This window comes from Pogona vitticeps, chromosome 4 (assembly GCF_051106095.1).
Source record: "Pogona vitticeps strain Pit_001003342236 chromosome 4, PviZW2.1, whole genome shotgun sequence".
NCBI lineage: Eukaryota > Metazoa > Chordata > Lepidosauria > Squamata > Agamidae > Pogona > Pogona vitticeps.
This window is the reverse complement of record NC_135786.1, coordinates 6771416-6793377: the sequence shown is the minus strand read 5'-3', so window position 1 is coordinate 6793377 and position 21962 is coordinate 6771416. Positions and strand designations below refer to the sequence as shown.

Below are 21962 nucleotides of genomic sequence, written 5' to 3'. Positions count from 1 at the left end.
CAAGAACTTGCATTGTTTATTAAGACTTTCTTGCAAACATCTTCAATGTGTGTTTATTTACAAAGCTTTTATGGGGTCTTAGATGACACTATGGACCATTCTTGTTTCGTGTTCGTTTTCTGCACAAGATCATGGAGATGTGTCGTATAATTCTGTTGGGATTTTATTCTACAAATGTAGGAAACACTGTTTTATTAAATATATATATATATATATATATATATATATATATTAAAACATATTTATTTCCAAACATGAGAAGATGTGAGGGAACTTTCGGTCACAGGCCATACTGAGGCATCATTCTTCCACGTCCATGGTGGGATTTATGTTTTTAATTTTTAACCCAGAGAGCACAGTTTGCTTTTAAACAAATAACTATAGCTTACCCACTATATACCACTAAAAGCTTTGGCCGATGGTTTACGTGGCACTTTTTTCAAACGAAAATATCTCGACAGCCTGTTAAAAGTACAAGAGCAGACTAAGCTGGGTGATTGAGGGGTGTTTTCCCCCCTACTGAAATAGCACTCTGATGCTGTTCCTTATTAAATATCCATCAAAAGCATCTAGATGGATCCATCTTCGCCAGCAAGCAACACGCTTAACAACCAAGAGGCATCTCTTTACCTAAACACCACAATTACAGCCTTTCCAGTTAAGTGTTTTTGAAGCTCGTCTCTCCCTCCTGAACCCTTTGGGGTTCAAAATTTGTTTTCTCGTAAACACGTCAATAAATTACATTTTCAAATAGGAAGGGAGAGCGGATTCCTGTTGCTATGGCCCCAAAGGATAAATCACTGAAGCATCTTGCATGAAATCCATCCAATAGGGTGGAATGGGGTGAATGTTATTAAATACTGTGCCTAATGTATGGTTTTCCCCCAAAAAAAGACCTTTCTCTTTCATCAAGCTCAAATGTTTGATTGGCCATCAAACATTTCGCCAACTGATCTGAGTGGGTTCTGCCAAAACCCACAATCTGAACCTCATAGGGCTAAAGTAGGATGATCTGGTTCTGTTTTCTTTGTATAATGTAATTATACATGTTACAAAGAAAACGGATTGAGAACAGATTCCCCCCCTTTTTTTTCTTTCTCACAGTTCTAAGATCTTTGATCCGAAGGTACTATTCATTAAACCAGTGGTTCTTACCCTTTATTACTCGGATGTTTTTGAACTGCAACTCCCAGAAACCCCAGCCAGCACAGTTGGTGGTGAAGGCTTCTGGGAGTTGCAGTCCAAAACTTCTGAGTAACCCAAGGTTAAGAACCAGTGCATTAAACTATTGAACTCTCTACCATAAGATGTAACACAGATGATTTTAAAAGGGTATGAGACAAGTTTAAGGCTGTGTCCTTTGAGACCAGTGTAAAGATCATCCATGCTATGGTATTCCCAGTTACTATGTGGGATGTGAAAACTGGATAGTGTATTAAACTATCGGGGGCAAGGAAGCAACTCATGTGAAGAATGGTGTTGGTAGAGAGCTTCATTGACAGCGCGGACCACCAGAAAAACAGTTTTAGGTCAAATATTTTGGTCCAAAACTGCTTAAAGAGAAACAATTGTATCACTAGAAGATAAGACTTTGGAGAAGACAATAATGCTAGGAAAAGGAGAAGGCAGTATGAAAAGGGGAAGACTTAAAATGAGATGAATTGGCTGAATAAAGGAAACAGCACCATTGAGTTTGCAAGACTCTTCTTCAAGATAAGACCTTCTGGAGGCCCTTAATTCTTTGTTTGGAAGCCGCTTGTTGGCACATAACAACAAAGAGGAAGTCCATGGAGGAAATCTACTGCCACTGATCATGTTCATCCAACCAGGATCAGAACCAGCATGTCTCTGAGTATCAGCAGCTGGTAAAAATAAAAAAGAGATGGGTACATCTTGTATCCTATTTGGCGGCTTCTCTGATACATCTGGATGCCTGCTGCAAGAAACCAGATGCTGGAAAAGTCTGGCTTTTGCTCTGATCCAGCCAAAGCGAACCAGATAATTTTGGGGGATTGTGGAGTTTGGGGGATGTCGGGCCATCCTGACATCAGAGTTCTAAAAATTAATTTACGCAAGATCTAATGTTGCTGGTGCTTTTGGAGGTCTTCAACATTTCTGTTGCTCTTCTAACACCTGTCTCCAGAAAAACTGTTCTCATCCAGCACAACCTTAATCAACGTGAAGGAGGAGGAGGAGGAGGAGGAGGAGGAGGAGAATAAGGATATGGTTATTTTTGCTTTTAAGGGGTCAATATATCTGGAAAGCTCTAAAACTTATTTTTATTCCCAAGTTCTTTTCACAGGTTCATCCTGCCTGCTAGAGTGATGCACTTATCTGACCCCAGTATAATTTTTCCCATCAAAAGAACCAATTGCATGGGGGTGTGGAGGAACAGGGACGGACTGAAAGGGAAAAAGAAGTTGGTATTGAACAGTTTCTTTTCTTGAACAAACAGTTCTCTTTTAAAAGTAAGTGCTAATCAGTTTAGAAATCTTCAAGTAGGCATCCTTCAGTCTCAAGAGATGATGGTAACGTTCTCTGTATGGAGGTCTTGGAACAGCATCTAGTGTGGCTGAGAAGGCCAATTCGAGATTGACAATCCCTTCCACACTGAAGACAAAGACAATCCCTTCCACATTGAAGACAAATACAATCTGTCCCCCGTCCAGCTCCCTGATTTGGCTGGGTTCAGGACTGCCTCTTTGCCTCGGCCTGCTGGACAAGGGTCTCTTTAAATTGAGAGAGGCTGTGATACAACGCTTGCCTCCAAGCTGAACGCTCAGAGGTCAAGGTTTCCCATCTGTTGAGGTCCATTTCCAAGGCCTTCAAATCCCGCTTGCAGATCTCCATGTATCGCAGTGGTGGTCTCCCTCTGGGGCGATTTCCCTGCACTAATTCTCCATACAGGAGATCTTTTGGAATCCAACCATCAGCGATTCTCACAACATGCCCGAGCCAACGTAGACATCACATGTATACATGCTAAAAATTCTAGCTCATTCTAGGACTACTCTATTTGGAACTTTGTCCTGCCAGATGATACCAAAAATGCGTCAAGGATTCTTCCTCTCCTGCCGTGCACAAAGGATCCAGGACTCACTGCAGGACAGGTGTGTGCTCAGGACACAGGCTCCATAGACCTGGATCTTGGTGTATGCTGTCAGCTTCTTATAGAGCCATACTCTCTTTGTGAGTCTTGAGAACATGGTAGCTGCTTAGCTCGACATCTAGGGAGGGAGAGTGTCAGAGATCGTTGAGCCAAGGTACACAAAGTTTAGAAATCACAGTGACTATGTAAATGGCAGCAGTAAGAAACTGCTCAGACAGTTTGGATGCGGGTGGGGGGGGAGATGCTGTGTCTATCAGAATGACTCCGTGTATGAAAGCTTATAAACGGGTGTAATTATTTTACACCCAAATGACTCCCCCTTCTGAACACTTACCTTTGAGAAGTCGAATCTAGAGTTCCCAGGCAAAATAAAAATGACAACAACTTAGGAAAGTTACTTTCTAGACTGTTGCTATGTGTCATTTTGTTGTTACAGCATCCCACGTATGTTTTTTAAAGTATGTGAGAGACTTCCATCCTTGCCCTTCTTATAGCGAGTTTCCATGGCCAAGCATAGATTTCAACCCAGGACATTGGAATCCTAGTCTGATACTCTATCCACTACACCAGTAGTTCTCAACCTTTGTTACTCTGATGTTTTTGAACTGCAACTCCCAGAAACCCCAGCCAGCACAGTTGGTGGTGAAGGCTTCTGGGAGTTGCAGTCCAAAACTCCTGAGTAACCCAAGGTTAAGAACCAGTGCACTACACCATGCCATCTCTCCAGAACACATGACCTATCCCCAGTATGACATTAAACCCCACCATGGCCAAAATCCTGTTGCCAAGCTCTGTGTGCACAGCAAGAACGACATCAGCAGCAGTGGCAAATCACTGCAGATTAAGGACAAACCACCAATGCTTAAAGGCAATTTCAGGGTACACCAACTTATAGACAACACAGCAAAGTAGTGTGTACCACTTTGCAAAAGGATCCCTTTGCTGCTGGTGCTGATGTCATCCCCATTGTGCCTGCAGAGCTGTGCAACAGGATTTCAGCCCCTCTGTCTCAAGTGACACCCCCCCCACACAACATGCAGGGCTCCTCAGGAGCGGAAACGTGGGAAACCACTTAAACATTAATTAAAAGAAAAGACTATTTTAATGGACAATCTAACTGATATGCCCAGATACAAAAGCAAGGATGAATTTTATAATTTAAACAGAATATCATGCATCTTCCTCGACAAGGAAAGAAAGGGCCAGAAGATCTATATGCCTCTGCTATGTTACCTACACCGTTCAGGATCTCATTTTTTCTGGATTACAGCTCTAGAAATCTAGAAACCATTTGTTGGGGATGTTGGGAACTGTAGTTCAAAAAATGACTTTTCCACCTCTGCATGAGAGCACCATAGCAGTTCTAACACACTCACAAGGAATTTACATTGTAGAATTCCAAATGGATTTCAAATTCCATTTTTAAAAAATAATTAGTTATCACTGAAGTTCCATGCTGTACAAGTAGTTAGTTACTGCAGTGATAAATGTTTGAAAGTAATTCTTTGATTTTGTGTTTCCTAAAAGTAACTAAAGCAGTTACTTTAGTTACCTTAAAAAGACATATCCTACTGCTGTTGGGGCTCGTTGTGGGTATGAAGAATGCTTTCCTCCTATTAACCATTTCACCTCAGTACCCCCCACCTCCAAGAAAGCATGAGACAGCACCGTCTGTTAATGTCAATATTATTACTTATTTTCTTTGTAGCTGCAGCTATTTTAAACAGGTTTTTTTCTGAAACCAGAATGGAAAGCATTTTACGTCTCTTTAAAAATGAAGCAAATTAAATAAATGAACAATACTCCTGCCATTACGCTGTTCATGAAGTCCCCAGTCCTTTCTATCGCTCCTTTGCGTCTACCCTCTTCATAGGGATTATTTCTCACAAATATTAAAATTACTTTGTTATTTTGGGGTGTGTTTTTTTTAGCGACTGATTCTATTGTATTTGTTTGATGGTTTTAAAAAGAGCTGTTTGGGGCTCTTTTTAAAATGAAAAGTACATTGGAAACACTCTTGAAATATATGATCATCATTATTGTGAGGATGGTATGACATGCTCTGGGTGGGAATTTGGCCTTTGGGCAAGGAAAAAAGGCCTGTCTGGCACCCCCTGGTGGGGACAAAAGCTATTTGCCATTTTGCCTCGGGCAGGAAAAAGTCTTGGGACTTTTCCTATTCCGTCAGCAAGACTATGAGTGGCTGGGTCCGGTTGCATGGGAGCTGGGAGGAAAGGGGAAGGCTCTTTGCTGCTATTGTCTAAGTTGCCCGGCAGCTGGGTTACTATGGAGACTGTTGTAAACTCAAGGGCTTGGACCCAAAAGGCAGGCGAGGCGAGACTCAGTGAGGAGCAGGAAAAGGATGCTTGGTTGGTAGGTAAGAAGAGGCAGCAAGGTGAGAAGAAAGGGACGAAAGGGAGGGGAATTTTTTTAAAGGACGAGGGGGCCTGGCTCCCTGGCCTTCCGTCCTGGCGCCCCCTCTATGGTTTCCCCCATGGATATATTACTCCTTATTGGTCCAGAACATTTTGGGAAACAGAAAAATCCCAATGGACTTGCTGTTAGCAGAGCTTGGCAATGGACTTCCCCCCCTTTGGACTACAAAACCCAGAATCCCCTGGCCCCAAGCAGATTCTGGAAAGAGTTGTCCAAAAAAGGTGGTGGATTTTTTTTCCTTTTCTTTTCAAAAGGACTTCTTGATCCTTCTTTTCTAACATTTAAAAAAAATTCCTTTCCATAAGAAAAAATAACATTTTTAAAGAAAATAATGTGTTCTGCTTCATTGCCTTTTAAATTGTCCTGCGATGTGAGGAGCGTTCTAAAGCCCATGGTTCCGGACAGAATTCGATCACACTTGGGTCACAAGGCATATCGGAATCCTGGCATGAGACTGGCAGCCCTAGGAGAGATATTTGGACAAGAACCCCCACATGTTCTCAGCATGACCGGTGGCTATGTTGCTAGTGGGATTCTGGGATCTGTAGTCCAAAAAAAAAAAAAAAAACCCTCACTGCATTTTATCAGCTCTAGATATTGGAACAGAACCGAGAGCCAGCTGGGGAGTGGGACTTCTGTTCAAGTTTGTGCTGTTTCATTTTGTCCCTGCTCGGTGGTGGCCCCTTGATAGGGACATTGATTGCAGCGTTGACTGCTTTATTTCTCTGCTCATCACATAATTTCAAAAGCTAACTCGGACCAGGTCTGGTTAGGACTTAGATGGGTGACCACCAGGGAACAAAAAAGGATCTCTAGGTAAGAAAATATTCTGCCAGACACTCTGTAGAGCTGCTGTATTCAGAAGTAACAAGAATTTTGAGGTTCCAAAGTCCTGACTCAATATAAGGCAGTTGACTGTATTCCTATGTTCTGTTCCACCACCTCAAAAGAAAAAGCAAAATGTGATTTAGTGTTCCTGTTTGTTTGTTTGACCAACAGAAGAAGTATTATCCTACGCTGGATCCTAAGAACCTGCTAGAAGACAGCAACATATTTCATAACTAAGTCGATAAAACTACATTGAATTCCTCCAAAGGTAGGTGTATTTTTTTTTTTAAATGGCCAAAACCCTCCTAGCAAAAGTCTGTTGGTAGTTCATCTTACAGTACCAGCTCTGGTGGCTGGCAGGGGTCTGGAAGCTGTACTCTACAAAAGTAACTGTTCTAAGCTATGAGTCCAGAAGAAGGCATCTCCTTGTGCTGGAGTTATTCTAAGAATAAGAGAGATAGTTGTCCTTTTTTTAAGAGGGCAGTTGAGCTGTTTGACAAAGGTTGGTTCTCCTTCCAAAAGGGTTCTCCATTTGAAAACTTGTTGGCAGAGGTGAAACGAGGGTGATGTAACTGGGGTTTTGCCCTATGGCACCAAAATTTAGCCTACATCACATTTCAGCAGTGAACCTATTGGCACAAGGAATATAAACAGTGATACCTATTGGCCTTCTTCACTTTCCTTTTCCTGTTTCCTTTCTTTCCTTTTTTGGAAAGACCAAACTTTCTAATTCTTCTCCTTTTTCATCGGAGGCCATATCTCGTGGTGGAGTGGGTGGGGGACACTGACAATTGCGCCAGGTGCCAAAATGGCTTGTTAACAGCTTTCATAGAAGAAGAAGAGAATCACTGAGTCAGGAGGGGTCCTATAAGGCCATCAAGCCCAACCCCCTGCTCAAGGCAAGAATGCAAGTCAAAGCAGACCTGACAGAGGGTTGCCCAATTTTCTCTTGAATGCCTCCAGTGCTGGGGTGCTCACCACCTCCCAAGATCATTAGTTCCATCGGCATACTGCTCTAACAGTTAAGACGTTTTTCCTAAACCTGGCTTCCTGTAGCTTGAGCCCATTGTTGAGTGTCCTGCACTCCAGGATGATGGGGGAAAGATCCTGTTCCTCCTCTATAATGATCTTTCAAGTATTTGAAGAGTGGTATCCTATCTCTTCTTTTCTCAAGGCTAAACCTGCTCAGTTCTTTCAGTCTTTCCTCATAGGGCTTGGTTTCCAGTCCTTGATCATCCTCGTTGCCCTCCTCTGAACTTTCCCCAATTTGTTGGCATCCTTCTGAATTCCATCTTTGGCTGTCCATTCCACCATGTTCTGCACGACCAAGTCAGAACTCCCTTATAGTGACCCTAGTAGGAATTTCAAGATAAGTGAGATACCCTCAACGAGTTTCCACAGCTGAGCAGGGATATGAATCCAGGCCTTCTGAGTCCATCACTCTGCCCACTACACCACTGGTTCCCAACCTTGGGTCCCAAAATGTTCTTGGACTGCAACTCCCAGAAATCCTGGCCAGCACAGCTTGGTGGTGAAGGTTTCTGGGAGTTTTAGTCCAAGAACATGTGGGGACCCAAGGTTGGGAACCACTGCGCTATACACCACACCGGATATCTCAACATTTTACTATAAAGAGGTAATTCTTGAACCTGCCCATCCACAGGTAGAAGCACAGAACAGAAACTCAATAAGCACATGATCATTTTACTATCTTCCCCACTAATGTATGAAAAACATCGCTGATTTTACAGCTATGCAACCAAGCTGGGATATGTGGTTCTATGCAAACCAATATCCTATTTTGTTGTCCTTTTGAGTGATGCATGATAATGTGTAAATTGACATCCTGGAGGTAAATATCTGAGCCCCAGCGCAAATATGTTGTGGGGTGTGTGGAGAATCCAAATGACTCCAGAGAGTAGCAGGCTGCTGGGAGACAATTTAAGTATTATTACACCTGATAATTTCAGCTATGCACATAGCTCATGAGATGCACGTACAGGCAAACCCATTTCCACATGCTGCCCAGAAGGATCTTAACAGATGATGTCCCCCAAGGCAAATGTCTCTGGAAGATTGATTTCTTTTCTTTTTAAAAAAAGTTTCAGTCCTGGAACAAAATGTCACGAGAAAAACAAATCCATTGGCCACCAATCTGTTTGTGTTTCTGAGAGTTTGGTTATATGTGGCAGGAACCCCTTCAAATGACAGATGCTCAAGAGCAATTGGCTTCTTCAGTGTGGTGTAATGGATAGAGTGATGGACCGGGACTCTGGAGAACAGAGTTCGAATCCCCGCTCAGCCATGGAAACAAATTGGGGGGGGGGAGTGGAACTGGCAAAACCACTCTTTAAATATCTCACTTGCCTTGAAAGCCCGATGAGGGTCACTAGAAGTCAGTTCCAACTTGCTGCCACAGTTGGTCAGACGACACATGGCTTTCCTCGCATCGCAAGCCACACAAAAGCGTTTCTCAGGTCACAGGCTACACAAAAGCTGACTCTGAACTGGAGCAATGTGGTCCCCTTGCCAGGGACGAAATTCTAGCTAAAGGCTCCTGTGTTTTCATTCAAAAAAACACTTCCTCTTTTCTTTTTTAATCAGGAACATCTGATGTGTTTTATGCTGTAGGGCTGCAGTAGTATCAGTAACAATTATACAAAGTTCTCTTAAAGAGTCAACCTCCCTCTTTCCCTCCCTCCCTCCCTCCCTCATTCATTCCTCCCTCCCTTCTTTCTTTCCTTCTTCCTTCCTTTCTTTCTTTCCTTCCTTCCTTCCTTTCCTTTTTTCTTCCTTCTTTCCTCCTCCCTCCCTCCTTTTTCTTTCTTTCTTTCTTTCTTTCTTTCTTTCTTCCTCCTTTCTTTCTTTCCCTTTTTCTTTCTTTCTTTCTTTCTTTCTTTCTTTCTTTCTTTCTTTCTTTCTTTCTTTCTTTCTTTCTTTCTTTCCTTCCTTCCTTCCTTGTTTACTTCCTTCCTTCCTTGTTTACTTCCTTGTTTACTTATGCAGATATGCAGCAGTATTTTAAGACTGCCAACTCCCAGCCCCAAGTCTAAGTCCCTATTAAAAACAAACTCTTTTTTTCCCCAGAAAAAAAGGGAGGGGTGGCTGGGTTCCGAGTCGTGAGTGAAGTTCAGAAAAGAAAAAATTAAAAAAAACAAAGTCAAGTCTGAGTCAAGTCACTGGTGCAACTTAAGTCCAACTTGACAGCGAGTCTCACAGCTCAAGTCCCCCTGCCAGTCAACCCTTCAATCAACCCCAACATTACAGTTAATTGGCAGCAGTTAGGAGAGGAGGATGCTGGCTTCCAGACAGTGAGAAACATCAGCTGCAAAGGGCTTCCCATGGAGAGGCAATTAAAAGCACATTAACAAAGACCGGCTGTAAAGCTGGCAGACCTCTAGTTTTAGGAGAAAGAGACCTGCGCCCTTACGCCCAGCCTGGCCCACAGGGAACTCTTGGTCCCCATTCCCACAACCCTCCCCGCACCTCCAGTAGGGGAGCCCCTCCCTTCTGAGACTCGGATTACTGAGTGGCAGGAGTTCTCCCAGCCTGTCACTCCCTCAGGAAGGCAGTGGCTGCTTCGAGAGGGATTTTGCAAGATCTGGCTGAGCCAGGCCACCTGAGATTACTTCGTATCTCGGAAACGGAAAGTGAAGCTCTTCCACCCAGGTGGCATCAGAAGGAACATTTACGACCAGGGCTCGGAACAATGACCACAGCTACCCAAATCTCTAAGCCAGCATTGCCAAAGCTGCGTGGAGTTGATCTGGGCATGGTGATCCCCCCAAAATTATTCTGTTCCCGCAACACGATTCTCTGCCCTAAGCTATGGTTGACTCATCATCGCTTTCTCTACTCAATAGACTCTATTGTCTTTATGTCGCATCCTTCTACCCTGAAGGCTCAAGGTGGCCTGTTGCTATTTCACCTGAGTTGTGTGTTCTACCATCTTTGGTCAATACAGAAACCTTGTGTAGCTCGTAAAAAAAAAACTATGGAAAACAACCCCAGAATAAGCTGAGTAGCAAAGGGCTATGTTTCAGTGCAAATTGCATAAGAAGACTGTGTTGATGGCTTTTGCTCAAATTTAGGAAATCTTCCTTTTCTTGGACTACAAATCCCAGAATTCCCGTCCTTCATGACCTGATTCTGGTGATTGCAGGCTAGTCATAGTAGTAGCAGCAGCAGTAATAATGGTGGCAGTGCTAGTGGTAGTGGTGATGGTGATATTTCCAGGCTCTGATTTTGCTTGATGCCGAACTTTTGTTTCTGTGACTCAAATCCTTTGCCTGTGTTTCACAGGGAGAAGGCAAATAGTGAAGCATTCACTCACTTCCAACCAGCAATTAAGGAGTCCCCTCCGGGATTATTGAGCATGTGCCAAGGCAGCAGGTGCATGCATCCCTGAGAATCGGAGCAGTGACTCTTCAATTGCCAGCTGGAACCAAATGGATCTTATGGCGTCAGTCTTCCATTTGTATAACAAAGGCGGAGGGGTTTGGCCAATGAGGAGCACAGACTGATAACTCTTTGTTTATTCTATATATTTATACTTTTAGATTAACATACTTTAATAGAAACTTTACATTAGCATACTTTAATTAAAAGCTTCAGGCATCTAACAACAGAAATAATAGATTTAGCAACTAAAAACATCTTTATTCTTTGACATAAAAGCAACTCAACCCAAACAGTAGCACATGCACCAGCAACCAAAAAAAAAAAATATCCACAAGGCTGAGACAGATTAAAACACCACGTTTAAAATGTCTTCTCATAAAATGCCTTCCTTGATGTCTCTGTAGGTCTTTAGCAAGGAAATAAGATGTGTCTCCCTTGGAAAGGAATTTTGTGGCTCCCAATAACTTTGTCCTCTGAATAGCAAACAAATAGGAAATGATAAAATACAATTAAAATGCAATTCACTAGAACAGGGGTGACATAAAACAATTTGCAGGCCTACCATTTCGAACAGAGAGGAGAATAAAACCAGATGACTCCAATATTTCATAAAACACAAGCAAGTGTTTTTTTTTAAAAAACAACAACAACAACAACCTTAACTACCACCCAGAACTAAAGCTGAAGTTGGAAACTATTTTTGGAGAAAAGTTGGCCAGTGGCTGCATTACCTGGAGGGTACTGGCAGTAACTTGTAGCCTTCGGCATGTCACCAGATTGCAGCTGAGACGGTGGTGAAAGAGCTGCAATCTGACATCAGGAGGGACCCAGGTTTCCCAACCTCATCTAAAATTATGGGATGGTTTTGTTGCAGAGTTTTGAATTTTTGGTTAAAATTCCCTACCAGCGCAGCGGGCGTGCCGGGATTCACAGAGCAGAATAACTTCAAAATTCCCAGAGTAGTCCACCCTTTTCCTCATTAATTGACACTTACAGACTCAATAACTAGCTAGATATTTTATTTACTTACAGTTGAACAGATTGAGCAGCAAACTAACAAATGTAACTGCTTTCAACCACAGACCTCCATAGACAAAAGCGAGTGGAAAGAGAACACTCAGCAGAGAAGTGGTGCTCTCTTTGAATTTAGAGGCAGGAGGGAATGATTGATTAGTGACTGATAGTTGCCCTAGTCCAGAAAGATCCCTCCAAGTCACTCAAACTGCAGGCAGCATGCGAGACTGAAAAAACCCCAATAGCTTTTTAGGGCTTTGATTCTCTGTGAAGCTCCCATTGAAAGAAAGAGCTTGGCTTATTTGGCCCTGGACTCCTGTCTGGGTACAGATTTGTCCTTGAAGGCTTGCGTTCATACATGAAGCTAGACAGGGCCCTTTTCAATTACAGTGGTGCCTCGCTAGACAGTTACCCCGCATGACAGGTTTTTCGCTAGACACTAACTTTTTCCGATCGCTATAGCGATTTGCAAAACAGTGATTCCTATGGGGGAATTTCGCTGGACAAAGTTTGGTCCCTGCTTCGCAAACCGATTTTCGTTAGACAATGATTTTGACAGCTCCCTCTGTGCTCGCAAAATGGGTGTTTTCGGGACCTAAGCTTCGCAAGACAGCGATTTAAACAGCTGATCGGCGGTTCGCAAAGAGGCTTTTCTATGGCCGATCTTCGCTAGACAACGACGATTCTTCCCCATTGGAACGCATTAAACAGGTTTCAATGCATTCCAATGGGGAAATGCTTTTCGCTAGACGATGATTTTGCTAAACAGCGATTTCAGTGGAACATATTATCATCGTCTAGCGAGGCACCACTGTAATTGAAAACCATGGGGCAAGTTTCCAGAACCACCTGAGGTATACAACTCTCCCTGCCTTCCCTGTGGCCTTCTTCTGAAGGTTCTGAATTTACCAGATGCCAAATGGGTAGCTGCCTGGGGATGATGGGAACCCTAATCCAGACCAACCGCAGGGCACCCATTTGGGGAAGGCTGCTATATTACGTGTAACATATGGAGAGAGTTGCATCTTGGAGGGAATGCGATGGGACTTAACACTTCTGCCTCTTGGCCCAAGGACACTCATCGTTCAGATCTTTCCAGGCAGTTCTAGGCGAGGTGGTTCCACTCTGTGCATTTGAAGAATTGCTACAGCTACTGTCTTGTAGTCCTGAAGAACAATTTGCACAGATCAACAATAATTGGTCTGTCCTTTGTTGTTGTTATGTGCTGTCAAGTCACTGTTGACTTGTGACCCTAGGAATCAGCAACCTCCAAAATGTCCTCAACTGTCCTGCTCAGCTCTTGCAAACACAAGCCTATGGCTTCCTTTAGGGAGTCAGTCCATCTCATATCTGGTCTTCCTCTTTTCCTGCTACCTTCTGCCTTTCCCAGAATGATTGTCTTTTCCAGAGAATCCTGCCTTCTCAGGAGGTGCCCAATGGAGGACAGCCTCAGTTTCAACATTGTTGCCTCCAGAGAGAGTTCAGGCTTGATTTGATTTAGGACTCATTTGTTCATTTTTTCTAGGAGCCCAGGATATCTGCAAAGCTTTCCTCCAGCATTACTGTAATTACAGGATAATCATATATATATACAAAAAAGGATTATATAAATGCAAAATAGTTTTTTGAAGCAACATTACCTTTCACTATCTAGCCTCTGACCCAATCCTGGTGCAAAGAAAGATGTCGAAAGGGGAAGCTCTCCAGAGGGGCAAATCGATCGCACGGTTCAAGAGGACTTCCCTCACCTCCGATGCAAACAAGATGTTGCCCAAGCAGACAGCTCGCTACTTGGCGTTCGCCGACCCCAGTGATCCGAAAGTGAAGGAAATGCTGGCGGCTGTTTTGTTGAAGGACAGGAAGGGCGTCGACGAAAAGGAAAAGGAAGGAGAACAGAAAAACCTCATCGGGATCCTCAAGGCTGCCGAGGCTCGGAATCGCCTTCGAAACGCGCGGCTTCAGTATCAGAACTTGAGGGTGAGTTCCTTGGGGTGATAAGGAAAGCTGGAGGAGACGATGGGCATTTGTGGGCTCTCCGTGATGGGTCGTCGAAGCTTGGTTACAATGCAGCCTTCAGAAGAACTTTTCACACTGCCATTGCATGTAGTTTGGAAAAGTTACTTCCTCTTTTTTCCCCCCGGAAAAAAGAGGTTACTGGATCCAGGAGTAGAGATGGGCAAGAACCGGTTTGTCCCAGTTCGTGCTGGTTCACAAAGGTGGCAGCACAAGAGCTGAGGCTCCCCTCCCCAGCCTCCTCTGCCTCAATCAGCCCCTCACCAAGCCCAGTGGCTTAGCTTTCCCCACCTCCTCAGTTAATCTCCCAGTCAGGAGCAAGAGCCCAGACTTCTCTGCCCCGCCCTTTGTTCTGAGTGGCGGATCAGCCAAGAGGGCGGGGCCAGAGAAGCCTAAGCTGCTGCCAGGACTGGAAGATCAGTTGAGATGATGCTGGGAGCTAGCACGCTGGGCCTGGTGAGGGGCTGATTGAGCCAGGAAATAGGGGAAGGGAGCAGCAGCCTCTGTGTTGCCACTTTTACGAGCAGGCACAAACCAGTCCGTGCCCATCTCTAGCTATAGCGCCCCCCCAAAAAAACTCACATTTCTGAGCTGTTCACATTCTCTCAACATGCAGAGGGAAGCAGGATCGTGGTTGCAGGCTGCAAAGCTTTGGAGAGTTACTTTGTAAACTACGCATGCCAGAATCCTCCCCTCTTCCCAGATCAGGAGGGCCATGGGATGCAGGGAGTTGTCATCTATGAGAGTAACTTTTCCAAGCTCTGGACAACGAATGTTCCCAATCTACACCTTGTCCATCAAACTGTGTTTATGAAGTCCCTGTACACGTGCAGACAAGGCATACATGGGTTCTGCACTCACTTAACAGACACCAGCCAGACTTACACTCTGCACATGCACAGGAGCCAGATTAGAATGTTCTTGTCTAGAGTCCTAGGTCCAGTCCCCAGGAACGTACTTTAAGTCTCTGGAGAAGGAACAGGTGAATTTGGTGGTCCTTAATTTTCTTTCCCTGCGTCTTTCTAAAGATTGCAAACATCACCCAAAATGCCCCCCTAGTTTTTTAAAAATATATATATTCGTTCATTTGTTTGTTCATTTGATGTCATTCATAGGCCTCCTTTCTCTTGGTAAGGGGGCCCAAGGCAGCTCACCATGTTAGAACAAGTAATATGAAAAAGCCAGTAGACACAAAAGCAATTCACTGACAATTATCATTTTAAAAATCCATTGTTTTTGTTGTTCTATGCCATCAAGTTGCCCCTGATTACCATCAAAAGATCATCATCAAGAATTGCATTAAGCCATCAAAAAGACATTTAAATTGTAAATATTGTGGGTGGAAAGGAAATTGGAAATGGCAAGAAATTTACCTCAGTTTTGAGGAGATTTCTCACTGGAAAGAGGGCAAAGATATACTCTAAATAGGATGCTTGCCCCCGCCCAAAAGAAAAAGCCTAGTGAATCCATAGATATAAAACAAGATTATCAGATCCACAGGGGGTCCATAATATCTATATTAGAATCAATCGTAACTTCATAAATGATGTAGCTTTCAAGTTCTTGATCGCTTTTCACCCATGACTGATGATCAAAATCTTGAGGAGAGCCATGTAAGTCTAAAACCAAAAACCCATCATGTCTTAATCCCTGGAGATTTGCAGTTAAACTCAAACCACAGATGTAAATTGAGGCATGCTGAGTGAGGGATGATCCGTGGCGGTATCTCACCGCCTGTGGCAAAGACCACACTGAGATGTGGAAAACGTTGCTGAGGTGCAACCGTGAAAACAGCAGCAAGTGGAACACCTGCATGTGACTTGGATTGTAGTTGGTCCTGATAAAGGTATTGCTCCCTGATTTTGGATTTGGCCTCTTCTAGCACTTGAAACCTAGACAGCATCTTCCAAAACAGAGACATCACCTAGCCGACAAAGGTCCGCATAGTCAAAGTGATGTTTATTCCAGTAGCAATGTATGGAAGTGAGAGCTGGACCATAAAGAAGGCTGACCACCGATGAAATGATGCTTTTGAATTGTGGTGCTGGAGGAGACTCTTGAGAGTCCCCTGGACTGCAAGGAGAATAAACCTTTCTGTTCTGAAGGAAATCAACCCTGAATGCTCCCTGGAAGGACAGATCCTGAAGCTGAGGCTCCAACACTTTGGCCATGTCATGAGAAGAGAAGACTCCCTGGAAAAAACCCTGATGTTGGGAAAGTGTGAAGGCAAGAAGAGAAGGGACCGACAGAGGATGAGATGGCTGGACAGGGTCACCAAAGCAACCAACATGAATTTGACCCAACTCCAGGAGGCAGTGGAAAACAGGAGGGCCTGGCGTGCTCTGGTCCATGGGGTCATGAAGACTTGTACACAACTTAATGACTAAACAATGAGAACTTGTGAAATACATATATATTTTCTCCTGAGAATACAGGAATATTTAGCCAGTGGAAGCACCTGTCTCTGGGACTGTGGCCAGAGATGTCCAGGACATGTGGGTAAAATGTCTATCATTCTTGGTTCCAGCCCAGATGAGAGATTAGCATCTTCACTGGACTGTCCTGCCTGGAAGCGGACATTGGGGAAGCTTCTTCCGGATCTGTGGAGGCTTGCCAGCGCACCCCTCCTCCTCCCTGTAATCCTCATATTCAGGGGTTTACAAAACCCAGCCAAGTTTCCCTCTGTAATCCTCGTGAGAAAGCTAGTTCCAGAAAGGAAGAAAATAAGTTGCTTATTTTAGCCCAGACCGCCCCGAGGAAAACATTTTCTCTTTCATGTCGGAACAACATGATATCATAACTTGGCTCCTAGTGTAACTCTCCGGCTGCCATTATTTACAGCTCTCGCAAGACATATGCTATAATTAGCAACCTTGGGTTGGAGGTCTGGCGGTCGCTACTGTCCAGCATTCCTTCCTGCTCCTTCACCCCATGCTAGCTTGACACTTTTCTGGCTCGCAAGACAAAACATTGTTAGAGGGGCTTTAACTGGGAATAAACAACACCTGGCTTTGCAGACTTCAAAAACCAGCTTAACATGGACAAAGACGCATTTCAAAAACAAAGCAGACCATATTTCTGAGACGGTGACCTTCTTATTTGTCCCCTGGTCCTTTTGATCCCCATCTGCAAACAGCCGGGACCAGCCTGGGTCACATGGACGATTTGAATCCATTTCAGTTCAGACTTTTTAAAAAACAGGTTCAAGTCACGTGGTATTTAAACCGGTGGCCGCGTTCACATGCACTGAATGGAAATTGATTTATTTCCGGTGATTTAAAGCAGTTTTGGCTGAAACTGGTTCATTTCCACAAAGCCACATTGAATCGAATCGGTTTTAGAAGCATAGTATTTTAAAAAGCTCCTGCTGGCCACTTGAAAAGAAAAAAACAAAACTCACTTTGCAGCCTGTATGAATCGATTTCACTTGTGCACTGTGTGAATGATAAAATCTAAATTGGTTTAAATGATGCTGAAATGTGATTCTTATGGCTAGTGTGGCTGCAACCTTAGTTGCATATAAGACCAATAAAATTGACGGGGTATTTGGCACTGAGCTAGTTCATTACACATCCCACTAATTCACTGGAGCTCAAATACAAGTGACATTTGTTCTGTTAGGATGGGACAGGTAATTATAAAATTTAGCATTCATTGCAATTTTTGAGGTCTTGCCGTTCCGAGATTCCCTGCCAAGACTTTCTTCGTCATCAGTGAAATTTCACAACTTTCCGGGAAAATAAGACCCTAGTCTTTCACTTTCATTTCATTTGTCAGCCTTTTTTTTTCTATATGCAAACCTGTCCAATTATTCAGTGCCCATGCCATTTCCAGGTGAATCCTGCACAGAAGAGATGGCATTCTGCTCAGGAATCATAACAATCCTGCATAGCTTCTTCTGCTTTTTCCAGGAGAATCCTGTGCAGGCAATCCCTTCTCTAGAGAGACGGCAATCAGCCTGTGCAGCATGGCATTTCTTTCAGAGAAAAGAAAAATAAAACCCATAAAACTTCTGAGAAATCTTGCAGGATTGCTGGAAAGGTTTCCCAATGCGAAAAGTCCTGGGAAGAGAAATCTTGTAGTGAGGAGAAAAAAAGCAATCCCCCCTCTTAACCTTGGGTTACTCAGGAGTTTTGGACTGCAACTCCCAGAAGCCTTCACCACCGGCTGTCCTGTCTGGGGTTTCTGGGAGTTGCAGTTCAAAAGCATCCGAGTAACAAACCACTGTTCTAGCGCATAGTTCACAGCTCAGAATCAGCAGCAGAGCACTTTTTTTTCTGAGCCAATCCTGGTAGGGAACAATTTTTCCTCCAGATGACATTGAACTCCAGGTCCCATCCATCATCCCTGACATGTAATCTGAAGACCATAATCCTAGGTCCCCAATCCTGGTGCAGAAGAGGTAGCGTTGAATTTTTGGCATCTTCATGGCCAGAAAGAGAGCTTTGAGTTAAAAGTTTGGAAAGTCCTACAGTCCCTGGAATGTGACAATTCTGGAGCTGTTATCAAGACCACTTAACTCATCCAAGGTATCAGGTGGGGAACACGGGTTCAGATCACTCAGTCTGGTCAACGTCAATTTCACGTGGACAATCACTGTGTTTTCTTTTTCAACCTAGGCACAAGAGATCAATTTCCTCATCTCCTTCCAGAGGAACGCCAAGGGTGCCGTGAGACTAGAAGTCTTCCTTCCCCCTAGGAGGCACCTTGCAAAATTATCGGACTGCATGGACACCGTTCAGGTATTTGCTGGATTGGGAATCTTCTCCGCAAAGCACTTTTGCCCTTTCTCTCTCTCTCTCTCTCTCTCTCTCTCTCCATGACCTGATTCAGAACTGGGAGAGGGGAACATACTTTGCCCAATGACTATGCTGGGAAACCTTTGGGAGTTGTATTTCCCCCAAAAAAGTAGACTAAATTCTGGCCGTGTGCCAGAAGAAGAAGAGGAGGAGGAAGAAGAAGGGGAGGAGGGGCAGAGGGAGGAGAAGGAGCTGCTTTTGGCTCCGACTAAGCTGCTGATAGAGACATGGTGGTGCTGCAGGTTAAACTGCAGAAGCCTCTGTGCTGCAAGGTCAGAAGACCAGCCATCTAAGATCGAATCCACGCAATGGAGGGAGCTCCCGTCGCTTGTCGCAGCTCCTGCCGACCTAGCTGTTCAAAAGCATGCAAAAATGCAAGTAGATAAATAGGTACCACCTTGGTGGGAAGGTAATGGCATTTTGTGTCTAGTCACACTGGCCACGTGGCCACGGAAATGGTCTACGGACAAACGCTGGCTCTACGGCTTGGAAACGGTGATGAGCACCGCCCCCTAGAGTCGGACACGACTGGACTAAATGTCAAGGGGAACCTTTGCCTTTAAGCTGGTGATATGGCAACTCATGAAACAGTGTATAAATGTGTCTTAGGCAGCACGGTTTCCCACCCAATACAACGTCACCCATAAATCTGCAATCCATATGAACCTGTGCAATGGGTAGTGATTGACATCAGAAGCCTTCTTGTATGGCTCATAACCTGAAGAGCTTCAGCTGGTGGGTACATGGAACAAGATTGTGTCTTGTCACAGCACCCCAGCTATGCAACATGGTGATTTTATATAAGCGACAAAAAACATTTATATTCTGGCCTGGTTTTTAACACTTTCTGCTTGGAGATCAAAAATACCAATATGCTTTTGCTTTACTGCTCTGTTTTAATTCTATCCCGAGATCAATCAATCTTTCTGCCTTGAGGGCTGCCTGCACCCTGTAATACGAAGTCGGAAAGCGCACCGAAAGAACAGAGAGCTGGCTTTTTTCTGTCCCATCATTTCTTAAGAGGCATTTCCAGTGCTTTAACTCTGACAGAAGAGACTAAGTGGTGGCAGAAGAAAAGGACTTGATGGATTGATTTAATGATGATGATTCGTGGCAATGCATACAGAGGCCATCTTCCTCCGGCATAAAAATGCCTAGAACAACGAGGAGGAGAACAGCTGTCACTAGAAACGAGATTTTCAGATTTCCACCTAGCTTCTTGTTCATAAAGAAAGCTCCCAGGGGCAGGATCAGGAAGCCTGGGTAGACCTGGAGGAAGCTAACCCTCAAACTTTTCCACCTGAAGCTTTACTTCCAAAGGTGTGTGTGAGACGTAGAACAACCACAATGGAGAATTATGGGATTTGTAGTCCAAGAAATAAAATACAAAAAAAACCCCTCCCATCCCTAGCTGTCATCACTGTACAGTATTTTGATTTGGAGAATCTTGTTAGCAGTTGGTTGAAACAGATTAGTGAATGGTAAAGCATTTTGTTCGTTCCATTCAGTTTGTGCTTCTTCTCTGGGGTGCTGTTATTTATTGGTCTGGCAAACCACTGGGAGCCAGACTGACCATGTAAAAAAGGTCCTTATATGGAGGTTGGAGAAATTCCTCCTTTTTTTACTGCACCCCCCCCCCAGAACCTGCCCAGCGTGTCTGTAAAATTGTCCAAGAAACCAACTTTCTCCACTCTACATATCTCGATGAAACAGATCCGCTATCAAACTTTTTCATCTTTACTCTAAAAAACCAACTTAGCAGATAGAAATCCCAAAAGCAGGACTCTGGGCTTTCTCTAGTGAGATAGCAAGTGTGATGTATTGGCTGGGATTTAGGAGACCTGGGTTCAAATCCCGTGGGACTTTGAAACAGACTGAGTGAGCATGGGCCGGTCACACTTGCAGGCTGGCTAACATCACAGGTCTGTGTGCAGTTACAGCTGAGAAGGACAGCCATGTACACCAACTTGAGCATTTTGGAGGCAAGGAAGGCTAATTTTAAAAAGAGAGAGGGAGGGAGGGAATATATAAAATGGTGGCACCCACAACTGGCTGGGATGATTCTGACTTTCACAGATATATATCCATTGGCACACAAAGCTGGATCTACTGTAGTTGCATTTTGAAAAGAGAAATTCCGAAGCTCAGCACCAATCGCTCACCCCACTCTGTCTAGAAACCTGATAGTGTGTGGCTGAGGTGGGTCCATGCTGTAGGAGACACAGTCGGGCACATGCTCAAAGGAATCTTGATCGCGAACACTAACCACATGTATCTCAGGACTGAACCACCGCCGGGAAATTTCCTGGCTCAATTTAAGCCCCGTGCGGCATACGTCTAAATGTCACATTGCTTAACCAGTTCTGAGTTGTTTTTAAAAAAGCACTTTGGAGACCCAAGGAGGAGAAACAGCATTGTTTTAAAGACTATGCTTTTAAAAGTTGTCTCCCTGCCAGAATGAAAGGTAGAAATAACTTCTAGCATGGGGTTTAAAACCCTGAATTCGCTTCTGCTATTCATTTGCAAAATGCCTTTGGCAACACATCAAAAATTGTTTAGACTATTAATTTGTGAAAATAATCGTATGACTAGACAAATAAAAGACTCCTGCTTATTTCAGATAAACGCAGCAATCCTGCCTTTACCGGTTTTCTCCCTTTGTCCCAACTCTGTCAAGATTTTGAATGAATAGGCTTCTAAATATATCTGGGAATTCCATTGCTCTCCGATGTCATTTTCCTTTCTTTAATTTGTTTTCCAGAGAGGCCGGATTGAAGAAATACTTGAGGATGAAACTGGCGAGATCTTTATCAGAAGGCACTGAACTCTTGAGTAGAACCGTGCCATATAAGGGGAGCAAGACACGGATGGAAAGAAGTCAACCAGATATGAAAACTCTGGGGGGGCTACAACTGTGGTTCAATAAACTATGTGGGTTATTATCAGTCGCTGAAAACTGGTTCTCTGTTGAAAATTTGTCCGTACAGGTTATGGCCATCCCTCGTTCCATTTGGTGAAGGAGAAATTGCTTTCAGAAAGCAATTTAAACACAGGTGGCCAGAGCTGTTATTCTGCATGGTTAGGTGTAAAAAAATGTTTTCAAATAACGCTTTGCAATCACATACACACCTTTGAACATTATACGGCTTCGCTTTGAGCAGAAGAGTGATTAATAAAATAAAGAAAATAATTCAAGGGTGGAAATAAATTTTGAGAAATCTCCACCAGTATAGTTTCGGGTTCTTGGGTCCAGTCATGAGGTGGCTAAGGGGTATGTGCAAACGCCTTGTCTTTCATTACACAATCATCCTTCCAGCAGCTAGCTGCCGCCTTGGCTTCTTGCACTTCACTTCCCAGATCAG

At 43.9% G+C, this 21962-nt stretch overlaps 1 protein-coding gene and 1 long non-coding RNA gene across 5 annotated transcripts in view; one reads left to right on the top strand and one right to left on the bottom strand.

Moving 5' to 3' along the window:
- The window catches only part of LKAAEAR1 (LKAAEAR motif containing 1), a 35033-nt gene extending 13477 nt beyond the window's left edge, over positions 1-21556 (top strand). The window contains exons 1-5 of one of the 4 annotated variants that reach the window (XM_072996716.2): positions 5388-5486; positions 6545-6641; positions 13443-13765; positions 18421-18543; positions 21362-21556. In XM_072996716.2, coding sequence (XP_072852817.2) covers positions 13472-13765; positions 18421-18543; positions 21362-21424 — 480 coding nt within the window. In that variant the 5' untranslated portion in view covers positions 5388-5486; positions 6545-6641; positions 13443-13471 and the 3' untranslated portion in view covers positions 21425-21556. Of the gene's footprint in view, positions 1-5387; positions 5505-6544; positions 6642-13442; positions 13766-18420; positions 18544-21361 lie in introns of those variants that run through there. The other 3 variants (XM_072996717.2, XM_078391993.1, XM_072996718.2) reach the window with 3 other exon arrangements.
- LOC144588701 (uncharacterized) lies at positions 10903-13535 on the bottom strand. Its single transcript, XR_013544374.1, has 2 exons — positions 13429-13535; positions 10903-11247 (listed from the first exon to the last, which is right to left on the bottom strand). It is a non-coding gene; the product is annotated as an uncharacterized LOC144588701 (long non-coding RNA).
- Positions 21557-21962: the final 406 nt, after the last annotated feature.